At 44.9% G+C, this 20,256-nt stretch overlaps 1 protein-coding gene across 1 annotated transcript in view; it reads left to right on the top strand.

The window, feature by feature from the left end:
- GTF2A2 (general transcription factor IIA subunit 2) overlaps positions 1 to 13,066 on the top strand; it is an 81,753-nt gene extending 68,687 nt beyond the window's left edge. Inside the window, exon 4 of the mRNA XM_077473409.1 lies at positions 12,768 to 13,066. Coding sequence (XP_077329535.1) covers positions 12,768 to 12,793 — 26 coding nt within the window. The 3' untranslated portion in view covers positions 12,794 to 13,066. The remainder of the gene's footprint in view (positions 1 to 12,767) is intronic.
- Positions 13,067 to 20,256: the final 7,190 nt, after the last annotated feature.

Below are 20,256 nucleotides of genomic sequence, written 5' to 3'. Positions count from 1 at the left end.
TGCCATTAATGTGGGTGTTGATTTGACAAGTACCACCTACATTAATATCATTGCTGACTAAGCACACCCCCTTCATGAAAACAATATTCCTTGATGGCAGTTCAGCAAAATAATGCAACCTGCCACACTGCAAGAATGGTTTGAGAAACATGAGTTTGAGGTGTTGACTTGGCCTTTAAATTCTCTGGATCTCAAGCAAGTTGAGCAGGGGTAGGCAATCTCGGCCCTCCAGCTGTTTTGAAACTACAAGTCCCATGAGACATTGCAAGACCCTAAAAATCAGTCATGACTCCTAGAGGCACAATGGGATTTGTAGTTTCACCACAGCTGGAGGGCCGAGGTTGCCTACCCCTGCAGTCGAGCATCTGTGGGATGTGCTGGAAAAACAAGTCCAATCCATGAAGGCCCTATCTTGTAGCTTACAGGACTTGTGGCTTTATCAGACACCATATCATACACTCAGAGCTCTAGTGGCCTTGATGGGTCAGGGCTGTTTTGTAATGAACCCACAGTAATGTAAAAACCCAAAAATATCCTTGATTACGTGTTTATATATATATATAATATATTTATTATTATTATTATTATTATTATTATTATTATTATTATTTATTATTATTATTATTATTTTCCAAGCCTGGAAAGCATTGCAACCATGATTAATGCACCATGGGTGCCATTTCAAGAGGAAGTAAACCCTGATGGGTTTACTTCCTCTTTCATTCCCTGCAAAGGTAAAGCATAATGGATTACTATGCATCGCATAGTAGTCCATTATGTGTCACTTACCTGACACAGGAGCCAGCGAAGTCACCGCTGTCCCCTGTAGTTCCGAGCATCCATCTTCTTGGTGGGTCTTGCTGCTCCGGCGCTGTGAATCGCCAGAGCAGCGATGACGTCACTCCCGCGCATGCGCAGGGAGCCGACACTCGCGCAATATCGCCGCAATCTGCGGCTTACCCAGTGCGCCTGCGCGCCGCTGTCTATGGCGCATGTCTTCAGGTAAACATCTCCTAAACCGTCTATTTCTTGGACCTACAGGTAAGCCTTAGTCTAGGCTTGCTTGTAGGTCAAAGTGGTTTGTAAGGGTTTACAACCACTTTCACGCTGCTGACAAGTTTTTTTCCAAGCTGTGGTCTTGAACCTATGGTTATGGGAGAGAAAGAGAGTAAGAGACTGTTGGACTATAACGGTCCTTTCACACGGTGCTGATCCGCCTCGTTGATATCAGTTTGCTCAGCGGGGATCACTCCGTCGATCCCCGCTGAGCAGGAAGATGACGGGTCCGTCTCTGCACAGTGCGCAGGGACAGACCTGTCACAGCACCGCTCTCCCTTATGGGAGATCGGATGACGACGGGCCCCAGTGTCCGTCGTCATCCGATCCGCAGACGTATTGAAAAATAGTTTTTTCCTCCGTTACACTTTTTCGGATCGGAGCGGGTCGGATGTCAGCGGACATGTCACCGCTGACATCCGATGCTCCATAGAGGTCTATGGAGCATCCGTTCAGGTCCGCCTGAAAAACTGACAGGCGGGCCTGAACGGATCGTCAGTGTGAAAGGGGCCTTAATGTTATAGAACAGGGGTAATGAATTAAAATTAAAGGAGGTCCGGTCGCCAAAATTTTCTTTGGGCCGAGGTCCGAATCTCAAGTCTGTGCTACGACTCAGAAATATTGTAGTAACTGTATATCTATCAAAAACATGAGAAATGTACAATTTCCTTAGCATTTCAACAATATTTATTGTCAAGTTACATCTGGTGATCCCAGATCAAGTTAAATCAGGTGTCCCCATCACAGTGCCCCTTTACATCAGGTGTCCCCATCACAGTGCCCCTTTACATCAGGTGTCCCCATCACAGTGCCCCTTTAAATCAGGTGTCCCCATCGCAGTGCTTCTTTAAATCAGGTGTCCCCATCACAGTGCCCCTTTACATCAGGTGTCCCCATCACAGTGCTCCTTTAAATCAGGTGTCCCCATCGCAGTGCCCCTTTAAATCAGGTGTCCCCATCACAGTGCCCCTTTAAATCAGGTGTCCCCATCACAGTGCTTCTTTAAATCAGGTGTCCCCATCACAGTGCCCCTTTACATCAGGTGTCCCCATCACAGTGCTCCTTTAAATCAGGTGTCCCCATCGCAGTGCCCCTTTAAATCAGGTGTCCCCATCACAGTGCCCCTTTAAATCAGGTGTCCCCATCACAGTGCTTCTTTAAATCAGGTGTCCCCATCACAGTGCTCCTTTAAATCAGGTGTCCCCATCGCAGTGCCCCTTTAAATCAGGTGTCCCCATCACAGTGCTTCTTTAAATCAGATGTCCCCATCACAGTGCCCCTTTACATCAGGTGTCCCCATCAGTGTCCCTTTAAATCAGATGTCCCCATCACAGTGCCCCTTTAAATCAGGTGTCCCCATCACAGTGCCCCTTTAAATCAGGTGTCCCCATCACAGTGCCCCTTTAAATCAGGTGTCCCCATCACAGTGCCCCTTTAAATCAGGTGTCCCCATCACAGTGCCCCTTTAAATCAGGTGTCCCCATCACAGTGCCCCTTTAAATCAGGTGTCCCCATCACAGTGCCCCTTTAAATCAGGTGTCCCCATCACAGTGCCCCTTTAAATCAGGTGTCCCCATCACAGTGCCCCTTTAAATCAGGTGTCCCCATCACAGTGCCCCTTTAAATCAGGTGTCCCCATCACAGTGCCCCTTTAAATCAGGTGTCCCCATCACAGTGCCCCTTTAAATCAGGTGTCCCCATCACAGTGCCCCTTTAAATCAGGTGTCCCCATCACAGTGCCCCTTTAAATCAGGTGTCCCCATCACAGTGCCCCTTTAAATCAGGTGTCCCCATCACAGTGCCCCTTTAAATCAGGTGTCCCCATCACAGTGCCCCTTTAAATCAGGTGTCCCCATCACAGTGCCCCTTTAAATCAGGTGTCCCCATCACAGTGCCCCTTTAAATCAGGTGTCCCCATCACAGTGCCCCTTTAAATCAGGTGTCCCCATCACAGTGCCCCTTTAAATCAGGTGTCCCCATCACAGTGCCCCTTTAAATCAGGTGTCCCCATCACAGTGCCCCTTTAAATCAGGTGTCCCCATCACAGTGCCCCTTTAAATCAGGTGTCCCCATCACAGTGCCCCTTTAAATCAGGTGTCCCCATCACAGTGCCCCTTTAAATCAGGTGTCCCCATCACAGTGCCCCTTTAAATCAGGTGTCCCCATCACAGTGCCCCTTTAAATCAGGTGTCCCCATCACAGTGCCCCTTTAAATCAGGTGTCCCCATCACAGTGCCCCTTTAAATCAGGTGTCCCCATCACAGTGCCCCTTTAAATCAGGTGTCCCCATCACAGTGCCCCTTTAAATCAGGTGTCCCCATCACAGTGCCCCTTTAAATCAGGTGTCCCCATCACAGTGCCCCTTTAAATCAGGTGTCCCCATCACAGTGCCCCTTTAAATCAGGTGTCCCCATCACAGTGCCCCTTTAAATCAGGTGTCCCCATCACAGTGCCCCTTAACATAAAATGTGCACATCAGGATTTCCCTTAACATAAAATAAGTGTCATGCTGATGGGCACATTTTATATTAAAGGGCACTCTGATGGACACAACAAAACATGCCCCTTAACTTAAAATTTGCCCATCAAAGTGCCCCTTTTAATATAAAATGTACCTATCAGTGTTGCTCTTAAAATAAAATCTGCCCATCAGCGTGCCCCTTAACATGAAATAAGGGTCACACTGATGGGCACCTATTATGTTAGGAGGCATTCTGATGGACAATTTTTATTTTAAGGGGCATGCTGATGAGTATATTTTTAATGTGCACATCGATGGGCATATTTTGTAGGGCACATTTTGTTGTACCCATCAGCGTGCCCCTTAACAAAATATGCCCATCGATGTGCACATTAAAAATATACCCATCAGCGTGCCCCGTAAAATAAAATTTGTCCATCGGATTACCCCTTAACATAAAAGGTGCCCATCAGCGTGACCCTTATTTTATGTTAAGGGGCACGTTGATGGAAAAATTTTATGTTAAATGGCACTCTGATGGGCACATTTTATTTTAAGGGGCACGCTGATGGGTATATTTTTAATGTGCACATCAATGGGCATATTTTGTTAAGGGGCACCTTGACAAAACATGCCCATCAGTGTGCACATAAAAAATATATCCATCAGCATGCCCCTTAAAATAAAATGTGCCCATCAGAGTGCCATTTAACATAAAATTTTCCCATCAGCGTGCCCTTTACAAAAAAAAGCCCCTTAAAATATGCCCAACAGTGTGCACAACACTGATCACTAATAGATAACTAATGTGCCCACATACCTTAACTGCAGGAGTGTGGGCACAACTGAAGCTGCCTCGCGCTGAGATCCAGGACCCGGGAACCGCGGGCAGCAGGGGGGCGGGGCGCGCACGTGACGTCACACCCCTACTGCCCGTGTCTCTTCAGCTCCGAGAGACGCGGCCAGGAGCAGGGGGCGGGCGCATGCGCGCAGCGTCACTGGTTGCTGGGGAAACCCGCGGTCCCAGCAAACCAGTGATTGCTGTCGCTTGCTACACTGGCGGCATGGCGGTCCGGGCAGAAGCGCTGCTCGGTCCGGACTCGGACCGCGGGCCGCCATTTAGTGACGGCTGTTATAGAACAACGCTACTGCATCCAACTGCTCTCCTCCTCCAGCCTAAAGGCACAGAGCGCAGTTGGGGGACAATGACAGATGCCTCCTGAAGTCCGCCTCCCTACCAGACTCCATCCAGCACATGAGAGCAAGCAGTCACACAGTGAGGGAGCTTTACTAAAACAAGTGCATGCAGAATCTGGTGCATCTATGCATCGTAACCATAGCTTCTAACTTCAGCTTGCTCAGTTAAGCCTTGGCAATAATACAGTATGGAATCATTCCATCAATATGCAAAAGTGAATCCAGCTTCCAGAGTTGGGACATGGGCCCCCTTCCTCCTGTTTGTGTGCTTTCTTCTTCTTCCTTTTTTTTTTTTTTTTTTTTTTGACAGGTGGAGTTGGTGACAGACAAGCACTAAGGTTTAGGAGTTGGATCAGGGCTCTCGGCCCATGAAGCTTATAACGTACACGTTTTGAGCGGTCTGGGTCTGAGCTATGGATAACTGACTTGTCTTAAAGGCACCTTGAGCTTTCTGCTATAATTTGCCAGCTTGGCTTAGGTAGCTTTCCACACCCTTTTTGGCGGAATTGGAAAAAACATGAGATGGATATAGAATAGATTATATTCTTTGTGCTTGTTTCAATGCACTGTGTGGCCTTTCTTCCAATCACCTTCATCCAATTTTGACCTATTGTAACCTTACTGCCTGCTTGGGGTATGTGAAATTAAGAACCTGTTTTAGGCTGTTGCCAAATTGTTTTGTTGCCAAAACACACTCTCCAAATAACTGAGTAAGCAGGAGCATGGTTTTCATGTAACACAAATTTCAATTCTGCACTTTGTCAGTCAGTTGAGGGACTCGTGTAATAGTAATAGTCGGGTTGAAAAAAAGACACAAGTCCATCTAGTTCAACCACAAAAAAAAATTATAATATCATACAATTCCATATACCCAATTCTATACCCACAGTTGATCCAGAGGAAGGCAAAAAACCAGAGCAGAGCATGATCCAATTTCTAAAGCAGGGGAAAAAATTCCTTCCCGATCCCCCGAGAGGCAATCGGATTTTCCCCGGATCAACTTTACCTATAAATGTTAGTACCCAGTTATATTATGTACACTTAGGAAATAATCCAGGCCTTTCTTAAAGCAATCCACTGAGCTGGCCAGAACCATCTCTGCAGGGAGTCTATTTCATATTTTCACAGCTCTTACTGTGAAGAAACCTTTCTGTATTTGGAGATGAAATCTCTTTTCCTCTAGACGTAAAGAGTGCCCCCTTGTCCTCTTTGTTGACTGTAAAGTGAATAACTCAACACCAAGTTTACTATCTGGACCCCTTAATATATTTGTACATGTTGATCATATCCCCCCTTAATCTCCTGTTCTCAAGAGTAAATAAATTCAGTTCCTCTAATCTTTCCTCATAGCTGAGTTCCTTCATGCCTCTTATCAGTTTGGTTGCCCTTCTCTGCACTTTCTTCAGTTCCCCGATATCCTTTTTGAGAACTGGTGCCCAAAACTGAACTGCATATTCCAGATGAGGTCTTACTAATGATTTGTACAGGGGCAAAGTGATCTCTCTCTCTCTTGAGTCTATACCTGTCTTAATACAGGAAAGGATTTTGCTCGCTTTGGAAAACGCAGCTTGGCATTGCATGCTATTATTGAGCTTATGGTCTACCAAAACCCCCAGATCCTTCTCCACTATGGATCCCCCCCCAAAAGATGTATGATGCATGCATATTCTTAGCCCCCAAGTGCATAACTTTACATTTCTCAACATTAAACCTCATCTGCCACATAGTCGCCCAATTAGACAGTGCATTGAGGTTGGCTTGTAAATTGGAGACCTCCTGCAAGGACGTTGTTCCACTGCATAGCTTGGTGTCATCTGCAAAGACGGAACTGTTTAAATTCCTTCTGCTATATCTTGTAACGTATTCATAACCTAAGCATATTTCTGCTTTCGGTTGTTTTTCCACTTCTATTTTTTTATGTACACTTTAAAGCCCAGTTCCATGCAACTAAAAGAGCATTACTTGCAGTGGGCCAGTGCCTGTACTCTAAGGGTTAATTGCTTGTTTAGGTCCTGGGGGAATAAAATTAATTATGGACCTGCAGCTTCTTCTCCTTCGTGCTTCAGCCACTGAAGGTCCGGATTTCATCAAGACCAATGCAGGATACATAACCCTGCATTGCATTTGTGGACTCCAGGGGACAGTACACCACCACAGTGTGGGGAAGCTCCATCTGTCAGGGGAGTGGAGGATCAGGTAAGTAAAGCTGAGTATTCCAATCTGTAATGTAAATACCATGCCAATGGTTATCTAACATGCCTACCACAAAGCAGCAGCAAATGTGAAGGATAAAATACACAGCAAAATAATGTTTTAAAGGATATGCCGCACAATAATATATATATCTTATATGACCAATTTTAATATCTACAGCAGCCGTCACTAAATGGCGGCCCGCGGTCCGAGTCCGGACCGAGCAGCGCTTCTGCCCGGACCGTCATGCCGCCAGTGTAGCAAGCGACAGCAATCACTGGTTTGCTGGGACCGCGGGTTTCCCCAGCAACCAGTGACGCTGCGCGCATGCGCCCGCCCCCTGCTCCTGGCCGCGTCTCTCGGAGCTGAAGAGACACGGGCAGTAGGGGTGTGACGTCACGTGCGCGCCCCGCCCCCCTGCTGCCCGCGGTTCCCGGGTCCTGGATCTCAGCGCGAGGCAGCTTCAGTTGTGCCCACACTCCTGCAGTTAAGGTATGTGGGCACATTAGTTATCTATTAGTGATCAGTGTTGTGCACACTGTTGGGCATATTTTAAGGGGCTTTTTTTTGTAAAGGGCACGCTGATGGGAAAATTTTATGTTAAAGGACACTCTGATGGGCACATTTTATTTTAAGGGGCACGCTGATGGATATATTTTTTATGTGCACACTGATGGGCATGTTTTGTTAAGGTGCCCCTTAACAAAATATGCCCATTGATGTGCACATTAAAAATATACCCATCAGCGTGCCCCTTAAAATAAAATGTGCCCATCAGAGTGCCATTTAACATAAAATTTTCCCATCAACGTGCCCCTTAACATAAAATAAGGGTCACGCTGATGGGCACCTTTTATGTTAAGGGGTAATCCGATGGACAAATTTTATTTTACGGGGCACGCTGATGGGTATATTTTTAATGTGCACATCGATGGGCATATTTTGTTAAGGGGCACGCTGATGGGTACAACAAAATGTGCCCTACAAAATATGCCCATCGATGTGCACATTAAAAATATACTCATCAGCATGCCCCTTAAAATAAAAATTGTCCATCAGAATGCCTCCTAACATAATAGGTGCCCATCAGTGTGACCCTTATTTCATGTTAAGGGGCACGCTGATGGGCAGATTTTATTTTAAGAGCAACACTGATAGGTACATTTTATATTAAAAGGGGCACTTTGATGGGCAAATTTTAAGTTAAGGGGCATGTTTTGTTGTGTCCATTAGAGTGCCCCTTAATATAAAATGTGCCCATCAGCATGACACTTATTTTATGTTAAGGGAAATCCTGATGTGCACATTTTATGTTAAGGGGCACTGTGATGGGGACACCTGATGTAAAGGGGCACTGTGATGGGGACACCTGATGTAAAGGGGCACTGTGATGGGGACACCTGATGTAAAGGGGCACTGTGATGGGGACACCTGATGTAAAGGGGCACTGTGATGGGGACACCTGATTTAAAGGGGCACTGTGATGGGGACACCAGATTTAAAGGGGCACTGTGATGGGGACACCTGATTTAAAGGGGCACTGTGATGGGGACACCTGATTTAAAGGGGCACTGTGATGGGGACACCTGATTTAAAGGGGCACTGTGATGGGGACACCTGATTTAAAGGGGCACTGTGATGGGGACACCTGATTTAAAGGGGCACTGTGATGGGGACACCTGATTTAAAGGGGCACTGTGATGGGGACACCTGATTTAAAGGGGCACTGTGATGGGGACACCTGATTTAAAGGGGCACTGTGATGGGGACACCTGATGTAAAGGGGCACTGTGATGGGGACACCTGATGTAAAGGGGCACTGTGATGGGGACACCAGATTTAAAGGGGCACTGTGATGGGGACACCAGATTTAAAGGGGCACTGTGATGGGGACACCTGATTTAAAGGGGCACTGTGATGGGGACACCTGATTTAAAGGGGCACTGTGATGGGGACACCTGATTTAAAGGGGCACTGTGATGGGGACACCTGATTTAAAGGGGCACTGTGATGGGGACACCTGATTTAAAGGGGCACTGTGATGGGGACACCTGATTTAAAGGGGCACTGTGATGGGGACACCTGATTTAAAGGGGCACTGTGATGGGGACACCTGATTTAAAGGGGCACTGTGATGGGGACACCTGATTTAAAGGGGCACTGTGATGGGGACACCTGATTTAAAGGGGCACTGTGATGGGGACACCTGATTTAAAGGGGCACTGTGATGGGGACACCTGATTTAAAGGGGCACTGTGATGGGGACACCTGATTTAAAGGGGCACTGTGATGGGGACACCTGATTTAAAGGGGCACTGTGATGGGGACACCTGATTTAAAGGGGCACTGTGATGGGGACACCTGATTTAAAGGGGCACTGTGATGGGGACACCTGATGTAAAGGGGCACTGTGATGGGGACACCTGATGTAAAGGGGCACTGTGATGGGGACACCTGATGTAAAGGGGCACTGTGATGGGGACACCTGATGTAAAGGGGCACTGTGATGGGGACACCTGATGTAAAGGGGCACTGTGATGGGGACACCTGATGTAAAGGGGCACTGTGATGGGGACACCTGATGTAAAGGGGCACTGTGATGGGGACACCTGATGTAAAGGGGCACTGTGATGAGGACACCTGATGTAAAGGGGCACTGTGATGGGGACACCTGATTTAAAGAAGCACTGTGATGGGGACACCTGATGTAAAGGGGCACTGTGATGGGGACACCTGATTTAAAGGGGCACTGTGATGGGGACACCTGATTTAAAGAAGCACTGTGATGGGGGACACCTGATGTAAAGGGGCACTGTGATGGGGACACCTGATGTAAAGGGGCACTGTGATGGGGACACCTGATGTAAAGGGGCACTGTGATGGGGACACCTGATTTAAAGGGGCACTGTGATGGGGACACCTGATTTAAAGGGGCACTGTGATGGGGACACCTGATTTAAAGAAGCACTGCGATGGGGACACCTGATGTAAAGGGGCACTGTGATGGGGACACCTGATTTAAAGGGGCACTGTGATGGGGACACCTGATGTAAAGGGGCACTGTGATGGGGACACCTGATTTAAAGGGGCACTGTGATGGGGACACCTGATTTAAAGGGGCACTGTGATGGGGACACCTGATTTAAAGAAGCACTGCGATGGGGACACCTGATGTAAAGGGGCACTGTGATGGGGACACCTGATGTAAAGGGGCACTGTGATGGGGACACCTGATTTAACTTGATCTGGGATCACCAGATGTAACTTGACAATAAATATTGTTGAAATGCTAAGGAAATTGTACATTTCTCATGTTTTTGATAGATATACAGTTACTACAATATTTCTGAGTCGTAGCACAGACTTGAGATTCGGACCTCGGCCCAAAGAAAATTTTGGCGACCGGACCTCTAATTTTAATTCATTACCCCTGATCTACAGTATATGCATATATATAGAAAATGTTTAAAGTAAATACACTGTGCAAAGAAATAAGTCCACAAAACTTAAAAATAGTTCTTAGACCAACTGTAGTGAATAGTCTCAACACCAATAGCTTCATGTGCCAAGACTGAGATCTCTGTGATCATAAATCTGCTTCTTAGATTCCACACCAAACATCACACATACAGTTGTTCTCATAAGTTTACATACCCTGGCAGAATTTGATTTCTTGGCCATTTTTCAGAGAATATGAATAACACAAAAACATTCTTTCACTCATGGTTAGTGTTTGGCTGAAGCCATTTATTATCAATCAACTTCGTTTTACTCTTTTTAAATCGTAATGGCAACAGAAACTACCCAAATTACCCTGATCAGAAGTTGATATACCCTGGTGATTTTGGCCTGATGATAACATGCACACAAGTTGACACAAAGGGGTTTGAATGGCTATTAAAGGTAACCATCCTCACCTATGATCTGCTTGTAATTTTGTGTGTGTATATAAAAGGTCAATGAGTTTCTGGACTCCTGACAGACCCTTGCATCTTTCATCCAGTGCTGCACTGGATTCTGAGTCATGGGGAAAGCAAAAGAATTGTCAAAGGATCTGTGGGAAAAGGTAGTTGAACTGTATAAAATGATATTCAAGGAATTGAGAATGCCAATCAGCAGTGTTCAAACTCTAATCAAAAAGTGGAAAATTAGGGATTCTGTTGAAACCAAACCACGGGCAGGTAATCCAACTAAAATTTTAGCCACAACTACCAGGAAAATTGTTTGAAATGCAAAGAAAAACCCACAAATAACTTTAGGTGAAATGCAAGACTCTCTGAAAACGTGATGTGACTGTTTCAAGAGGCACATGAAGAAATATGGGCTGCATGGTCGAGTTGCCAAAAGAAAGCCATTCCTACGCAAATGCCACAAAGTATTTCACTTACAGTACGCCATACAGCACAGAGACCAGCCTCAAACCTTCTGGCACAAAGTAATTTGGAGTGATGAGACCGAAATTGAGCTTTGGCCACAACCATAAATGCTACATTTGGAGAGGAGTCAACAAGGCCTATGACGTCAGGTACACCATTCCTACTGTGAAACGTTGAGGTGGATCGCTGATGTTTTGGGGATGTCTGAGCTACAAAGGCACAGGAAATTTGGTCAAAATTGATGGCAAGGTCAATGCAATGTTATCAAAAAATACTGGAGGAACATTTGCATTCATCAGCCAGAAAGCTGCACATGGGACATATTTGGACATTCTAACATTACAATGATCCAAAACACAAGGCCAAGTTGACCTGTCATTGGCTACAGCAGAATAAAGTGAAAGTTCTGGAGTGGCCATCTCAGTCTCCTGACCTCAGTTATCATTGAGGAACTCTGGGGAGATCTCAGACGTGCAGTTCATGCAAGACAGCCCAAGAATTTACAGGAACTGGAGCCTTTTTGCCAAGAGGAATGGGCAGCTTTTCCATCTGAGAAGATAAAGAGCCTCATCCACAAATGCCACAAAAGGCTTCAAGCTGTCATTGAGGTTAAAGGGGGCAATACACGGTTTTAAGAACAGGGGTATGTGAACTTTTCATCAGGGTCATTTGGTTAGTTTCTGTTGCCATTATGATTTAAAAAGAGTAAGCACGGTTGATTAATAAATGGCTTCAGCCAAACACTAGCAATAAGTGAAAAACGTTTTTGTTCTCATTCAAAGTCTCTGACAGGGTATGTATACTTATGAGCACAAATGTATATGCTTACCACAGTGTGTGTGTGTGACTCTAGATCTAGATAGATATGTCAAATTGCACTTGTACAGCTATGATCCTGCAACAGCAGCACACAAGGATCATCTGTCACTCCCCACTCACATGCGCCTCACTGACACTCTTTATTATTATTAGAATGCTGATCTAACATGTACAACAATTGGCATCAACCAGACTACAGTTCCCACAATGCCTTTTGCGTTCGTGAATGCGTGGTAATGTCACAACCTCCGGCTCCATCCTACGCGGTTCACCATAAATTACATCATCGGGGGCACAAGTAAAGCCAGGTACACACTGCTGGAAAACCTTCCTTGATCAGCAGTCTGCAGCCGCTGATCAGTCTACTTTGACAGAGGAGCTGTCCCTGATGTTTGAATACAAGCACAATGGGGAGGATTTCTGCAGCCACTTGGCTTGTGTGGATGTAGAAATCTTCGCTCTTTTTTTTTTTTTTTTATTATTTAGCTTAAATGTTTCTCCTGTCTCTAGGCAAAACAAGCAACTAACCTGTGCTGCCTCACCACAAGAGAACTTTCCCTTTTTTCCCAGAGCTGGACTTTAAGTGTACAATTGTAGATTTTTGCCGCTACCTGCTGTCATGGGTTGAACTAAATGTAACCAGTGACCTTGTGATTCTTTTTCAGACGCTGGTTCAAACACTGCGGAGTAAGCAGAACCGGACACAAACTGCATTGGTTTCCGATGAACTACAGCCTTTCCTTGAGAGCCATGGACAAGACTGTTTATTTATGTCACTGAGATCTCCCAGACAAGCTATCACATCCAAACTGGATTCCAAATATTTTGGTAGTCTATTTCTCACCTCCATTTACACAAAAGGTTGTTGCGAAAGTCTTTTTTTATACAGATGTGAAGTTGCCTTTTTGTTTTGGGGAAATATGTCAAATAAACTTTTATTTAATAAATGTGTGCTGAAAGATAACGGTTTTAATTCCTTTCAAGGGTTTTCCTGAGCACAATGGACAAGCGCTAGGTAAATGTATGATATCGTTTTAACAGATCATTGTCCAAAGTTCTATCCTGTTTACTGTAGTGTAACACCTTCCAGTTATATCTCCATCATGAGTATGAACATGAGAAAATGGCACTTTTCAGGTTTTTAATGGTCTATTTCAATATTTTGACAACCATATATCCAGTGGAAATTTGAGTATGTTTGATATACAGTACAAAAGACATATTAAAGGAGAAGTCCAGCCTGAGCTCATTCAGCTAGGCTTCTCCTATGGGTCACAGGAGTGCAATTTAGCTTTTCACCCAGCTTGTGGCCTATTTTCAGCAGAGTGGGCTGAAGTCCACTCTCTGCTGACATCACAGAAATCTGTTCAGGCACCGGGTCATCCTGACGCTGGGAGTCTGGATCCGCCAGGTGCCTTGACTGACTGTCTCAGCCTCTCAGCGAGGCTCAGCTCCCAGCCCCTCCACAGCTCAGCATTCCAGTGAGAGCGGAGAGCTGCTGATTGACGGGCGGCAGCTCTCTGCTCGGGGAGGTGAGAAGAGACAGTGGAGGACAGATGCCGCATCCAACTAGATAAGTATGATTATGGGATGGGATTTTGTTTAAAGTGGAAGGCCATCCTAAAAAAAAAGAGCATTAATATTCTTAAAAAAATAAAAAATGTGTAAAAATTAAAATTTTTACCTTACCAGAAATCCTTGTTGCTAGGCAGTCTTCCTGATCTGCCTCCTTCCTACTCTGCAGTGATCTTCCGTCTTCTCTCGTCTTCTGTGTTGTCTTCTGTGTAATGGGGCACGCTGTGTTCTGAGAACTGTGTGTTGCAAGGCTCCACTCCCTGTTTCCCTTAGTGAGGATGGTGGGGCTGGGACCTGAGAGCCAAGGGACATCGCAGGCTCCCTGGAAAGGTAAGTCTCCTTATTAGCATCTACTGACTTTAAAAAATTTTTTTACAGCTGAAACACCGCTTTAAAGAGGAAGTAAACCCTTCCAAACAACTTGGACCTATAGGTAAGCCTAGATTAAGGCTTACCTGTAGGTCCAAGCAATATCTCCTAAACCTATATGGTTTAGGAGATATTTGCCCGAAAATGGGCACCGCTGTCTACGGCGCATGCGCCGTAGACAGCGGCGCGCAGGCGCACTAAATGCGGCAAATCCAAGAATGGATTTGCCAAATTTGTCGACTCCCGTGCGCATGCGCGGGAGTGACGTCATCGCGGCTTCGCCGTATGACAGCAACGGAGCTGCGAGGCGCGACTCCCGTGCGCATGCGCGGGAGTGACGTCATCGCGGTTGCGCCGCTGTCATTGGTCGGAGCTGCGAGACGCCACCAGCAAGATGGATGCGGCGGACTACAGGGATCAGCGGCGACTTCGCTGGCTCCTGTGTCAGGTAAGTGACACATAATGAGCTACTATGCGATGCATAGTAGTCCATTATGCTTTACCTTTGCAGGAAAAAAAGAGGAAGTAAACCCATTAGGGTTTACTTCCTCTTTAAATTCAAACAAACTTGTGATTCTCTAGTGATGGCTGAAAACTTCTATTTAGCTGCAACTGAAATGTCACCAATTACCGTCGTTAAAAGTGTAAAAACTGGCTAAAACCATTTATTTATATAGTGTCTAGGAAAACCAACAACATCTGTTAAGCTTTTACTGCGGATCCCTATTGAAGAGCTTGGCACTGGACAAACCTAAAGCCTCATACACGCAGGACATTTTTACAACTGCTGTTAAATAAACGACAGCCCGTGCATCCAGGAGTAGAGGCTGTTGAGCTGTAAAAATGCAGCTAAGCACTGTAACAAGCGTTTAGCCGCATTTGGCATTTTTACATCATGGGGAGTATTTTCAGTTAAAAAAATGCTAACGGAAACTAATGCCCATAAGTGCTATTCAAATACATGACTAACCGTGCGTTTTTAATGCTGCTTTTTCCTGGCAGCAGCTTTTCCATTTTTTAAATGTCCCGTTTGCATGAGGCCTAAATAACAACTTCAGCTTGGGAAGATTTACCCCTCTTCATGACCAGGCCAATATTTTTTTTGCTTTTTGGCACTGCGTTACTTTCACTGACAATTGCGTGGATATTCAACATTGTACCCAAATGGAACTTTATATAATTTTTTTTTTTTTTTTCATACAAAGCTTTCTTTTGGTGGTATTTAATCACCTGTTTTTTTTTTTTTTGCTATAAACGCAAAAAGACATTCATTTTGAAAAAAAAACAAAAAAAAATTAACTTTCTGCTATAAAACCTATCCAATAAAAAATTTTTAAAGTCAAATTACTTCATAGATTTAGGCAAATAACGTATTTATCGGCGTATAACACGCACCCCAATTTAAGGAAAGTTTCAGGTAAAAAAAAAAAAAATGTATATATGTGTGTGTATGTATGTGTGTGTGTATGTGTGTGTGTATATACATTTTTTTTTTTTTTTTTTTTTTTTAAACCACTTTGAAGCAAAATCGTCAGTGAGCATCAATCCAGCCTGATTAGTGTCCATCTGCAGCTTTAGTGCAGCCTTATTTGCGCCCATCTCCCCCATCAATGCAGCTCACCATCTCTCCTTGCAGGAAATCAGTTGTCATCTGTTTACTCGGCTCTCGGTCAGCAATCGCACAGTCCCGCCTCTGCCATCGGCATTGGACCAGCTCCTGTGATAGATGAACACTAGTCCAATGCCGGCGGCAGAGGTGTGACGTGAAAGCCGAGTGGAGAGGAGTTGACAGTTCTGACTTCCGGCGGCACTCATTCCCCTCTGAGGTATGCTGTCAGCGTATAACACGCACCCGTGATTTTTCCCGCCTTTCAGGGGGGAAAAGTGCGTGTTATACACCAATAAATACGGTATGCTGCTACATATTTTTGGTAGGAAAAATCCCAAAAATTGATTTTTTGCAAGAAAATTGTGTGTGTTTAGAGCTGCACAATTGTTAAAAAATCTTCATCTCGATTCAACCTCCTCATGATCTCTATTGCAGTTTCCTGATTCTTTCATGCAACAGACTTCTCTGCTCAGCTGTCAAAAGAAAAAAAACAGGCAGTCTGCCAAGTTTTTTTTAACATTGCGCAAATAGATAACATTGTAACGGTTCCTTAGATCAAAGGGATAAACTTCTTTGTAAATGCAGGAAGTTTAACTACTTAAAGAGGAGCTGCACCTAAAAAAAAAAATATTAAAAGCCAGCAGCTACTAATATTGCAGCTGCTGACTTTTAATAATATCACACTTACCTGTCCCAGGTTCCAGCGATGTCGGCGGCAGATGACGAGCGATCGCTCGTCTCGCTGCAGCCACCGCCGCCATCCTCTGTCAGGGAATCGGGAAGTGAAGCATGAGGGCTTCACTGCCCGGTTCCCTACTGCGCATGCGCGAGTCGCGCTGCGCTGGTTCCCCGCTGTGTCTCTGGGAACTGTGTTTCCCAGAACACAATGGGGGGGGGGGGGCGGAGCGATGCGGGGGTCTGCGGCGGTCTGGCCGGAAGTGGGTGCAGTTACCTGGATTATCCAGGAAACTGCACCCCCCTCCCCCCCGAAAGGTGCCGATTGTGGCACCGGAGGGGGGGAGGGATAATACTAGCGGAACTTCCCCTTTAGGGTGAAGAACCGCTTTAAAGTCTAAACCGATTTCTGACACTTGTTTCTTACAAAGTCAAAATCTGTATTTTTTGCTAGAAAATTACTTGGAACCTCCAAACATTATATATTTATTTTTTAGTAGAGACCCTAGGGAATAAAATGGCGATTGTTAAAATATTTTATGTCGCACTGTATTTGCACAGTGGTCTTTCAAACGCAATTTTTTGGGGAAAAAATACACTTCAATTAATTAAAAAGAAAACTAAACTGTAAAGTTAGGTCGTGGTGTAGGTGTGTGTTTTTTTTTTTTTTTTTGTTTTTTTTTTTTTTTGTTTAATGTGAAAAATGATGATGGTACACCACGAGACTTGTGATCTATCTTCTAAGCAAAAAAATTGTGGTTCTCATTTTAGCCAGAATCGTGTAGCTCTAGTGTGTGTGTGTGTGTGTGTGTGTGTACTGAAATTTTTATTTTGTTTTTAATACTAGTAATGGCAGAGATCAACGACTTATAGCGGTATTGCGATAGTGTGGCGGGCAATTTTAGCACTGACACTTTTCACACTGTGGGAACCAGTGACACTAATAAAGTGATCGGTGCTCAAAATATGCACTGTTACTGTACTAATGACACTGGCTGGGAAGGGGTTAACATTTAGGGCGATCAATGAGTTAAGTGTGCCTAACCAGTGTTTGTGTACACTGTGAGATGCTTTTACTAAGGGTTGTGCCAGTTTTTATTCCCTGAAGTGACAGAAAAATACTTGTATTATGGCCTTCCTGCAAGAGAGACTTCACTAGACCAACTACCTCTAAGTACTATTAGGGGATGGGCTTGGGCCTTGTCCGCTCTATTTTAGAAACCTTTTGCTTCACTTGTTAAAACCTTTTATGTGCCTAATGGATCAGACCCCTATTACAGTACCCTGTGCTTCTGTGAGATCTCAGTTTGGTTTTCTCTGTCCTGCAGAAACCATTCTTTGAGCCCATTGGGGAATGCCAAGGGAAGTGTCCTTCCTGGTGGCTATCTGGTCTGTCTAATGTGTTTCAGAGTTGGAGACTTTCTCTTTTTATAAGCCCTTCCTAAATCCTTTCAAGGACAAATTGATCTTTAATCCAGGACCCACTTTTCTACCTAAGGTGGTATCGGCCTACCACTTCAGTTAGGACATTTGTCATTCTTTCCTTATGCCTTCTTCCTAAGCATCCCAAAGAAATTGCTCTCCATTTGTCTGAATGTGGTCATGGCTATCGGTCTATCTGAAAGCTATGACCTCTCTGGTAAATGGACAGTTTTCATCTTGCCAATAGAGTCTTGGAAGGAACACCCTGCTTCCAAATCGGATAGGTAAGACAACTCATTGTCGGGCTTACATTATAATGGATAGGGTTCCTCCAGTATCTTTACCTGCCCGTTTCAGCCAATTCGTGGCGTCTTCTGAGCATTTTGACATAAAGCTTTGTCAGTGTCCGATCACCGAACGGTAGCAGCATATAACTCGGGACCTGTGAATATCCAGCCTGTGACCTGTACTGTGCTCCATGATATGGAGTTTACAGGTTAGTATTGTGTTTTTTTCTTTTCATACATCAGGGGACACAGCCATAGTCATTACTATGTGGATTATAGGGCCACTGATTGGTGATGGACATTGGCACGCCCTAAGGCAAGAAGTGCGCTCCCTATATAACCCCTCCCACTACTGGGAGTCCTCCGTTTTTTTGCCAGTGTCTAAGGTGTTGGTCACGAGTAAAGATGTGCTGTGCTAAAGCTCCACTGGAAGCAATCCTTGCTGGGTCTAGCAATGCTGACCGGATCCGTTCATAGTGTCCTTTCATGGGCCAAAGGAATGATAGCCGGGCCTCGTGTCCAAAGAAGCGAGCTTTTGCTTGTGAATTCTTTTTTTTTTAGAGTGCTGGACCCTGGGATCCAGTCATTTTTGGTAGTAAGGCCATAAGTTTTACTGGCAGGGTGCTGTTGCAGGTCCAGGATTGTGGGTAACCTGTAGGTTCCCCTGTTCCTGAAGGTTTCGGAGCCCACCGTGAAGGGTGAAGATTGGTTTTTATCTCAGATAACCCTGCAGCGAAGAAAGGTAAGTGGAGATTTTCTTATGAATTTCTCCTTTTTAAGTTATAATGTTGTCATGCCTGTGTCACCACTGGGGGCTGTATTGATGATTGAAACAGCGCTGTCAGAAGCCTTTATTTCCTCCTCTCCTCCGGCCACAACAAGCAGTCCTCCGGTAAGAAAAGGAGAGACTAGTTCTCCTGCGCTCCCAATGTTGAAATTAACCCCTTTGGGCGACCTACTGTATATGCAAAAGCATCCTTTAAAAAAAAAAACGCGATGCCGCTCAGCGGTGGTTTTTACGCAAATTAGCACAGGGCTAGCGGTGTCAGAACTTGGCTACATGTGGAGGAAGTTTTTTTTTTTTTTTTTTTTTTTTAAAGCGCGGTGTGTGTGTGTGTAGCTGCTGCTAGACGTGTAGGGACACATGAGCAGGAGGTGGCTTACTTCAGGTTGGTGACACAGGCATTTCCCTTTGATTCATTATTACTTTACCAGGCTGGGTATTAATGGCAGCTTATAGCGCTGGACTATAACCTAGCAGTGTACATTCTTTTTGGTAGTGCCTCTGTTTTTGTGCTTCAGGCTATGAATGGAAAAGGGACCAGGAAATCCTCTAATGGGTTCTAAGGGGTCAGTGGTTTCACAATAAACTAAATCCATTTCCAAAAGAATGACGGCCTCATGTGATGTGGCCGGGGAGATTGAGCCGTCAGGGGAGATTGTTGTTCCAGCTGCACTAGACACTTCAGTCCCTGTATGTGTCACACAGGAGGTTTTCTCTTCTACCATTTGTAATTTGGAAAAGATTGATGCTATAATGTCTAAACATAGCAGATCCCCATCCAGTGCTCAGGACCCTCTTATTGAGGTTCAAGGGGCAGGTGATCAGGAAGATCTTCCAAAAGATTTGGAAGATACTAATATATCCAGCTCTGAAGATGCTAATATAGAGGAAGTAGCATCACAAGACAGGTTGCTTGTGCACTCTTACTAGTTTGGTTCGTTCAAATATTTTTTGCTGCCTGCAGCCAGGCTCTTGATGAACCCACCTCTGGTTTGGAATCATTAAGACCTCCCCCATCTGGGGATGCTTTTCCCATTCATTTATGGCTAAAAAAAAAAGTATGTATTCTGAATGGGAACATCTGGATAAACAATATTTATCCTCCTAAGAAATTCTCCACCTTGAATCTTATGAAAGAGGATTTCTATAAGAAATGGGAGTTCCAGCAATGGATGCTACAATTGCCCCAGTGAACAAAAGTCTCACGTGTCCGGTGGATAATGCGCTAATGTTAAAGGATCCAACTGATAAAAAGTTGGAACTTCTTCCCAAAAACCAATATGTATATAGTAAGTTCAGTAGCGCAGCTGGTTCTTGTGGCAATTGGGTTATCTCAGTCCATTAAGGAACAGTTTGTGGAGATACTTAAGATTCTGCCTGATCAGCAGGCCCAGCAATGGGCTCGTGTATCAGACGCACTATGTTTTCACAGT

Source organism: Lithobates pipiens, unplaced genomic scaffold (assembly GCF_037356315.1).
Source record: "Lithobates pipiens isolate NorthernLeopardFrog02 unplaced genomic scaffold, aLitPip1_a1.2 Scaffold_8, whole genome shotgun sequence".
Classification (NCBI taxonomy): Eukaryota; Metazoa; Chordata; class Amphibia; order Anura; family Ranidae; genus Lithobates; species Lithobates pipiens.
This window is presented reverse-complemented; position numbering and strand designations above follow the sequence as displayed.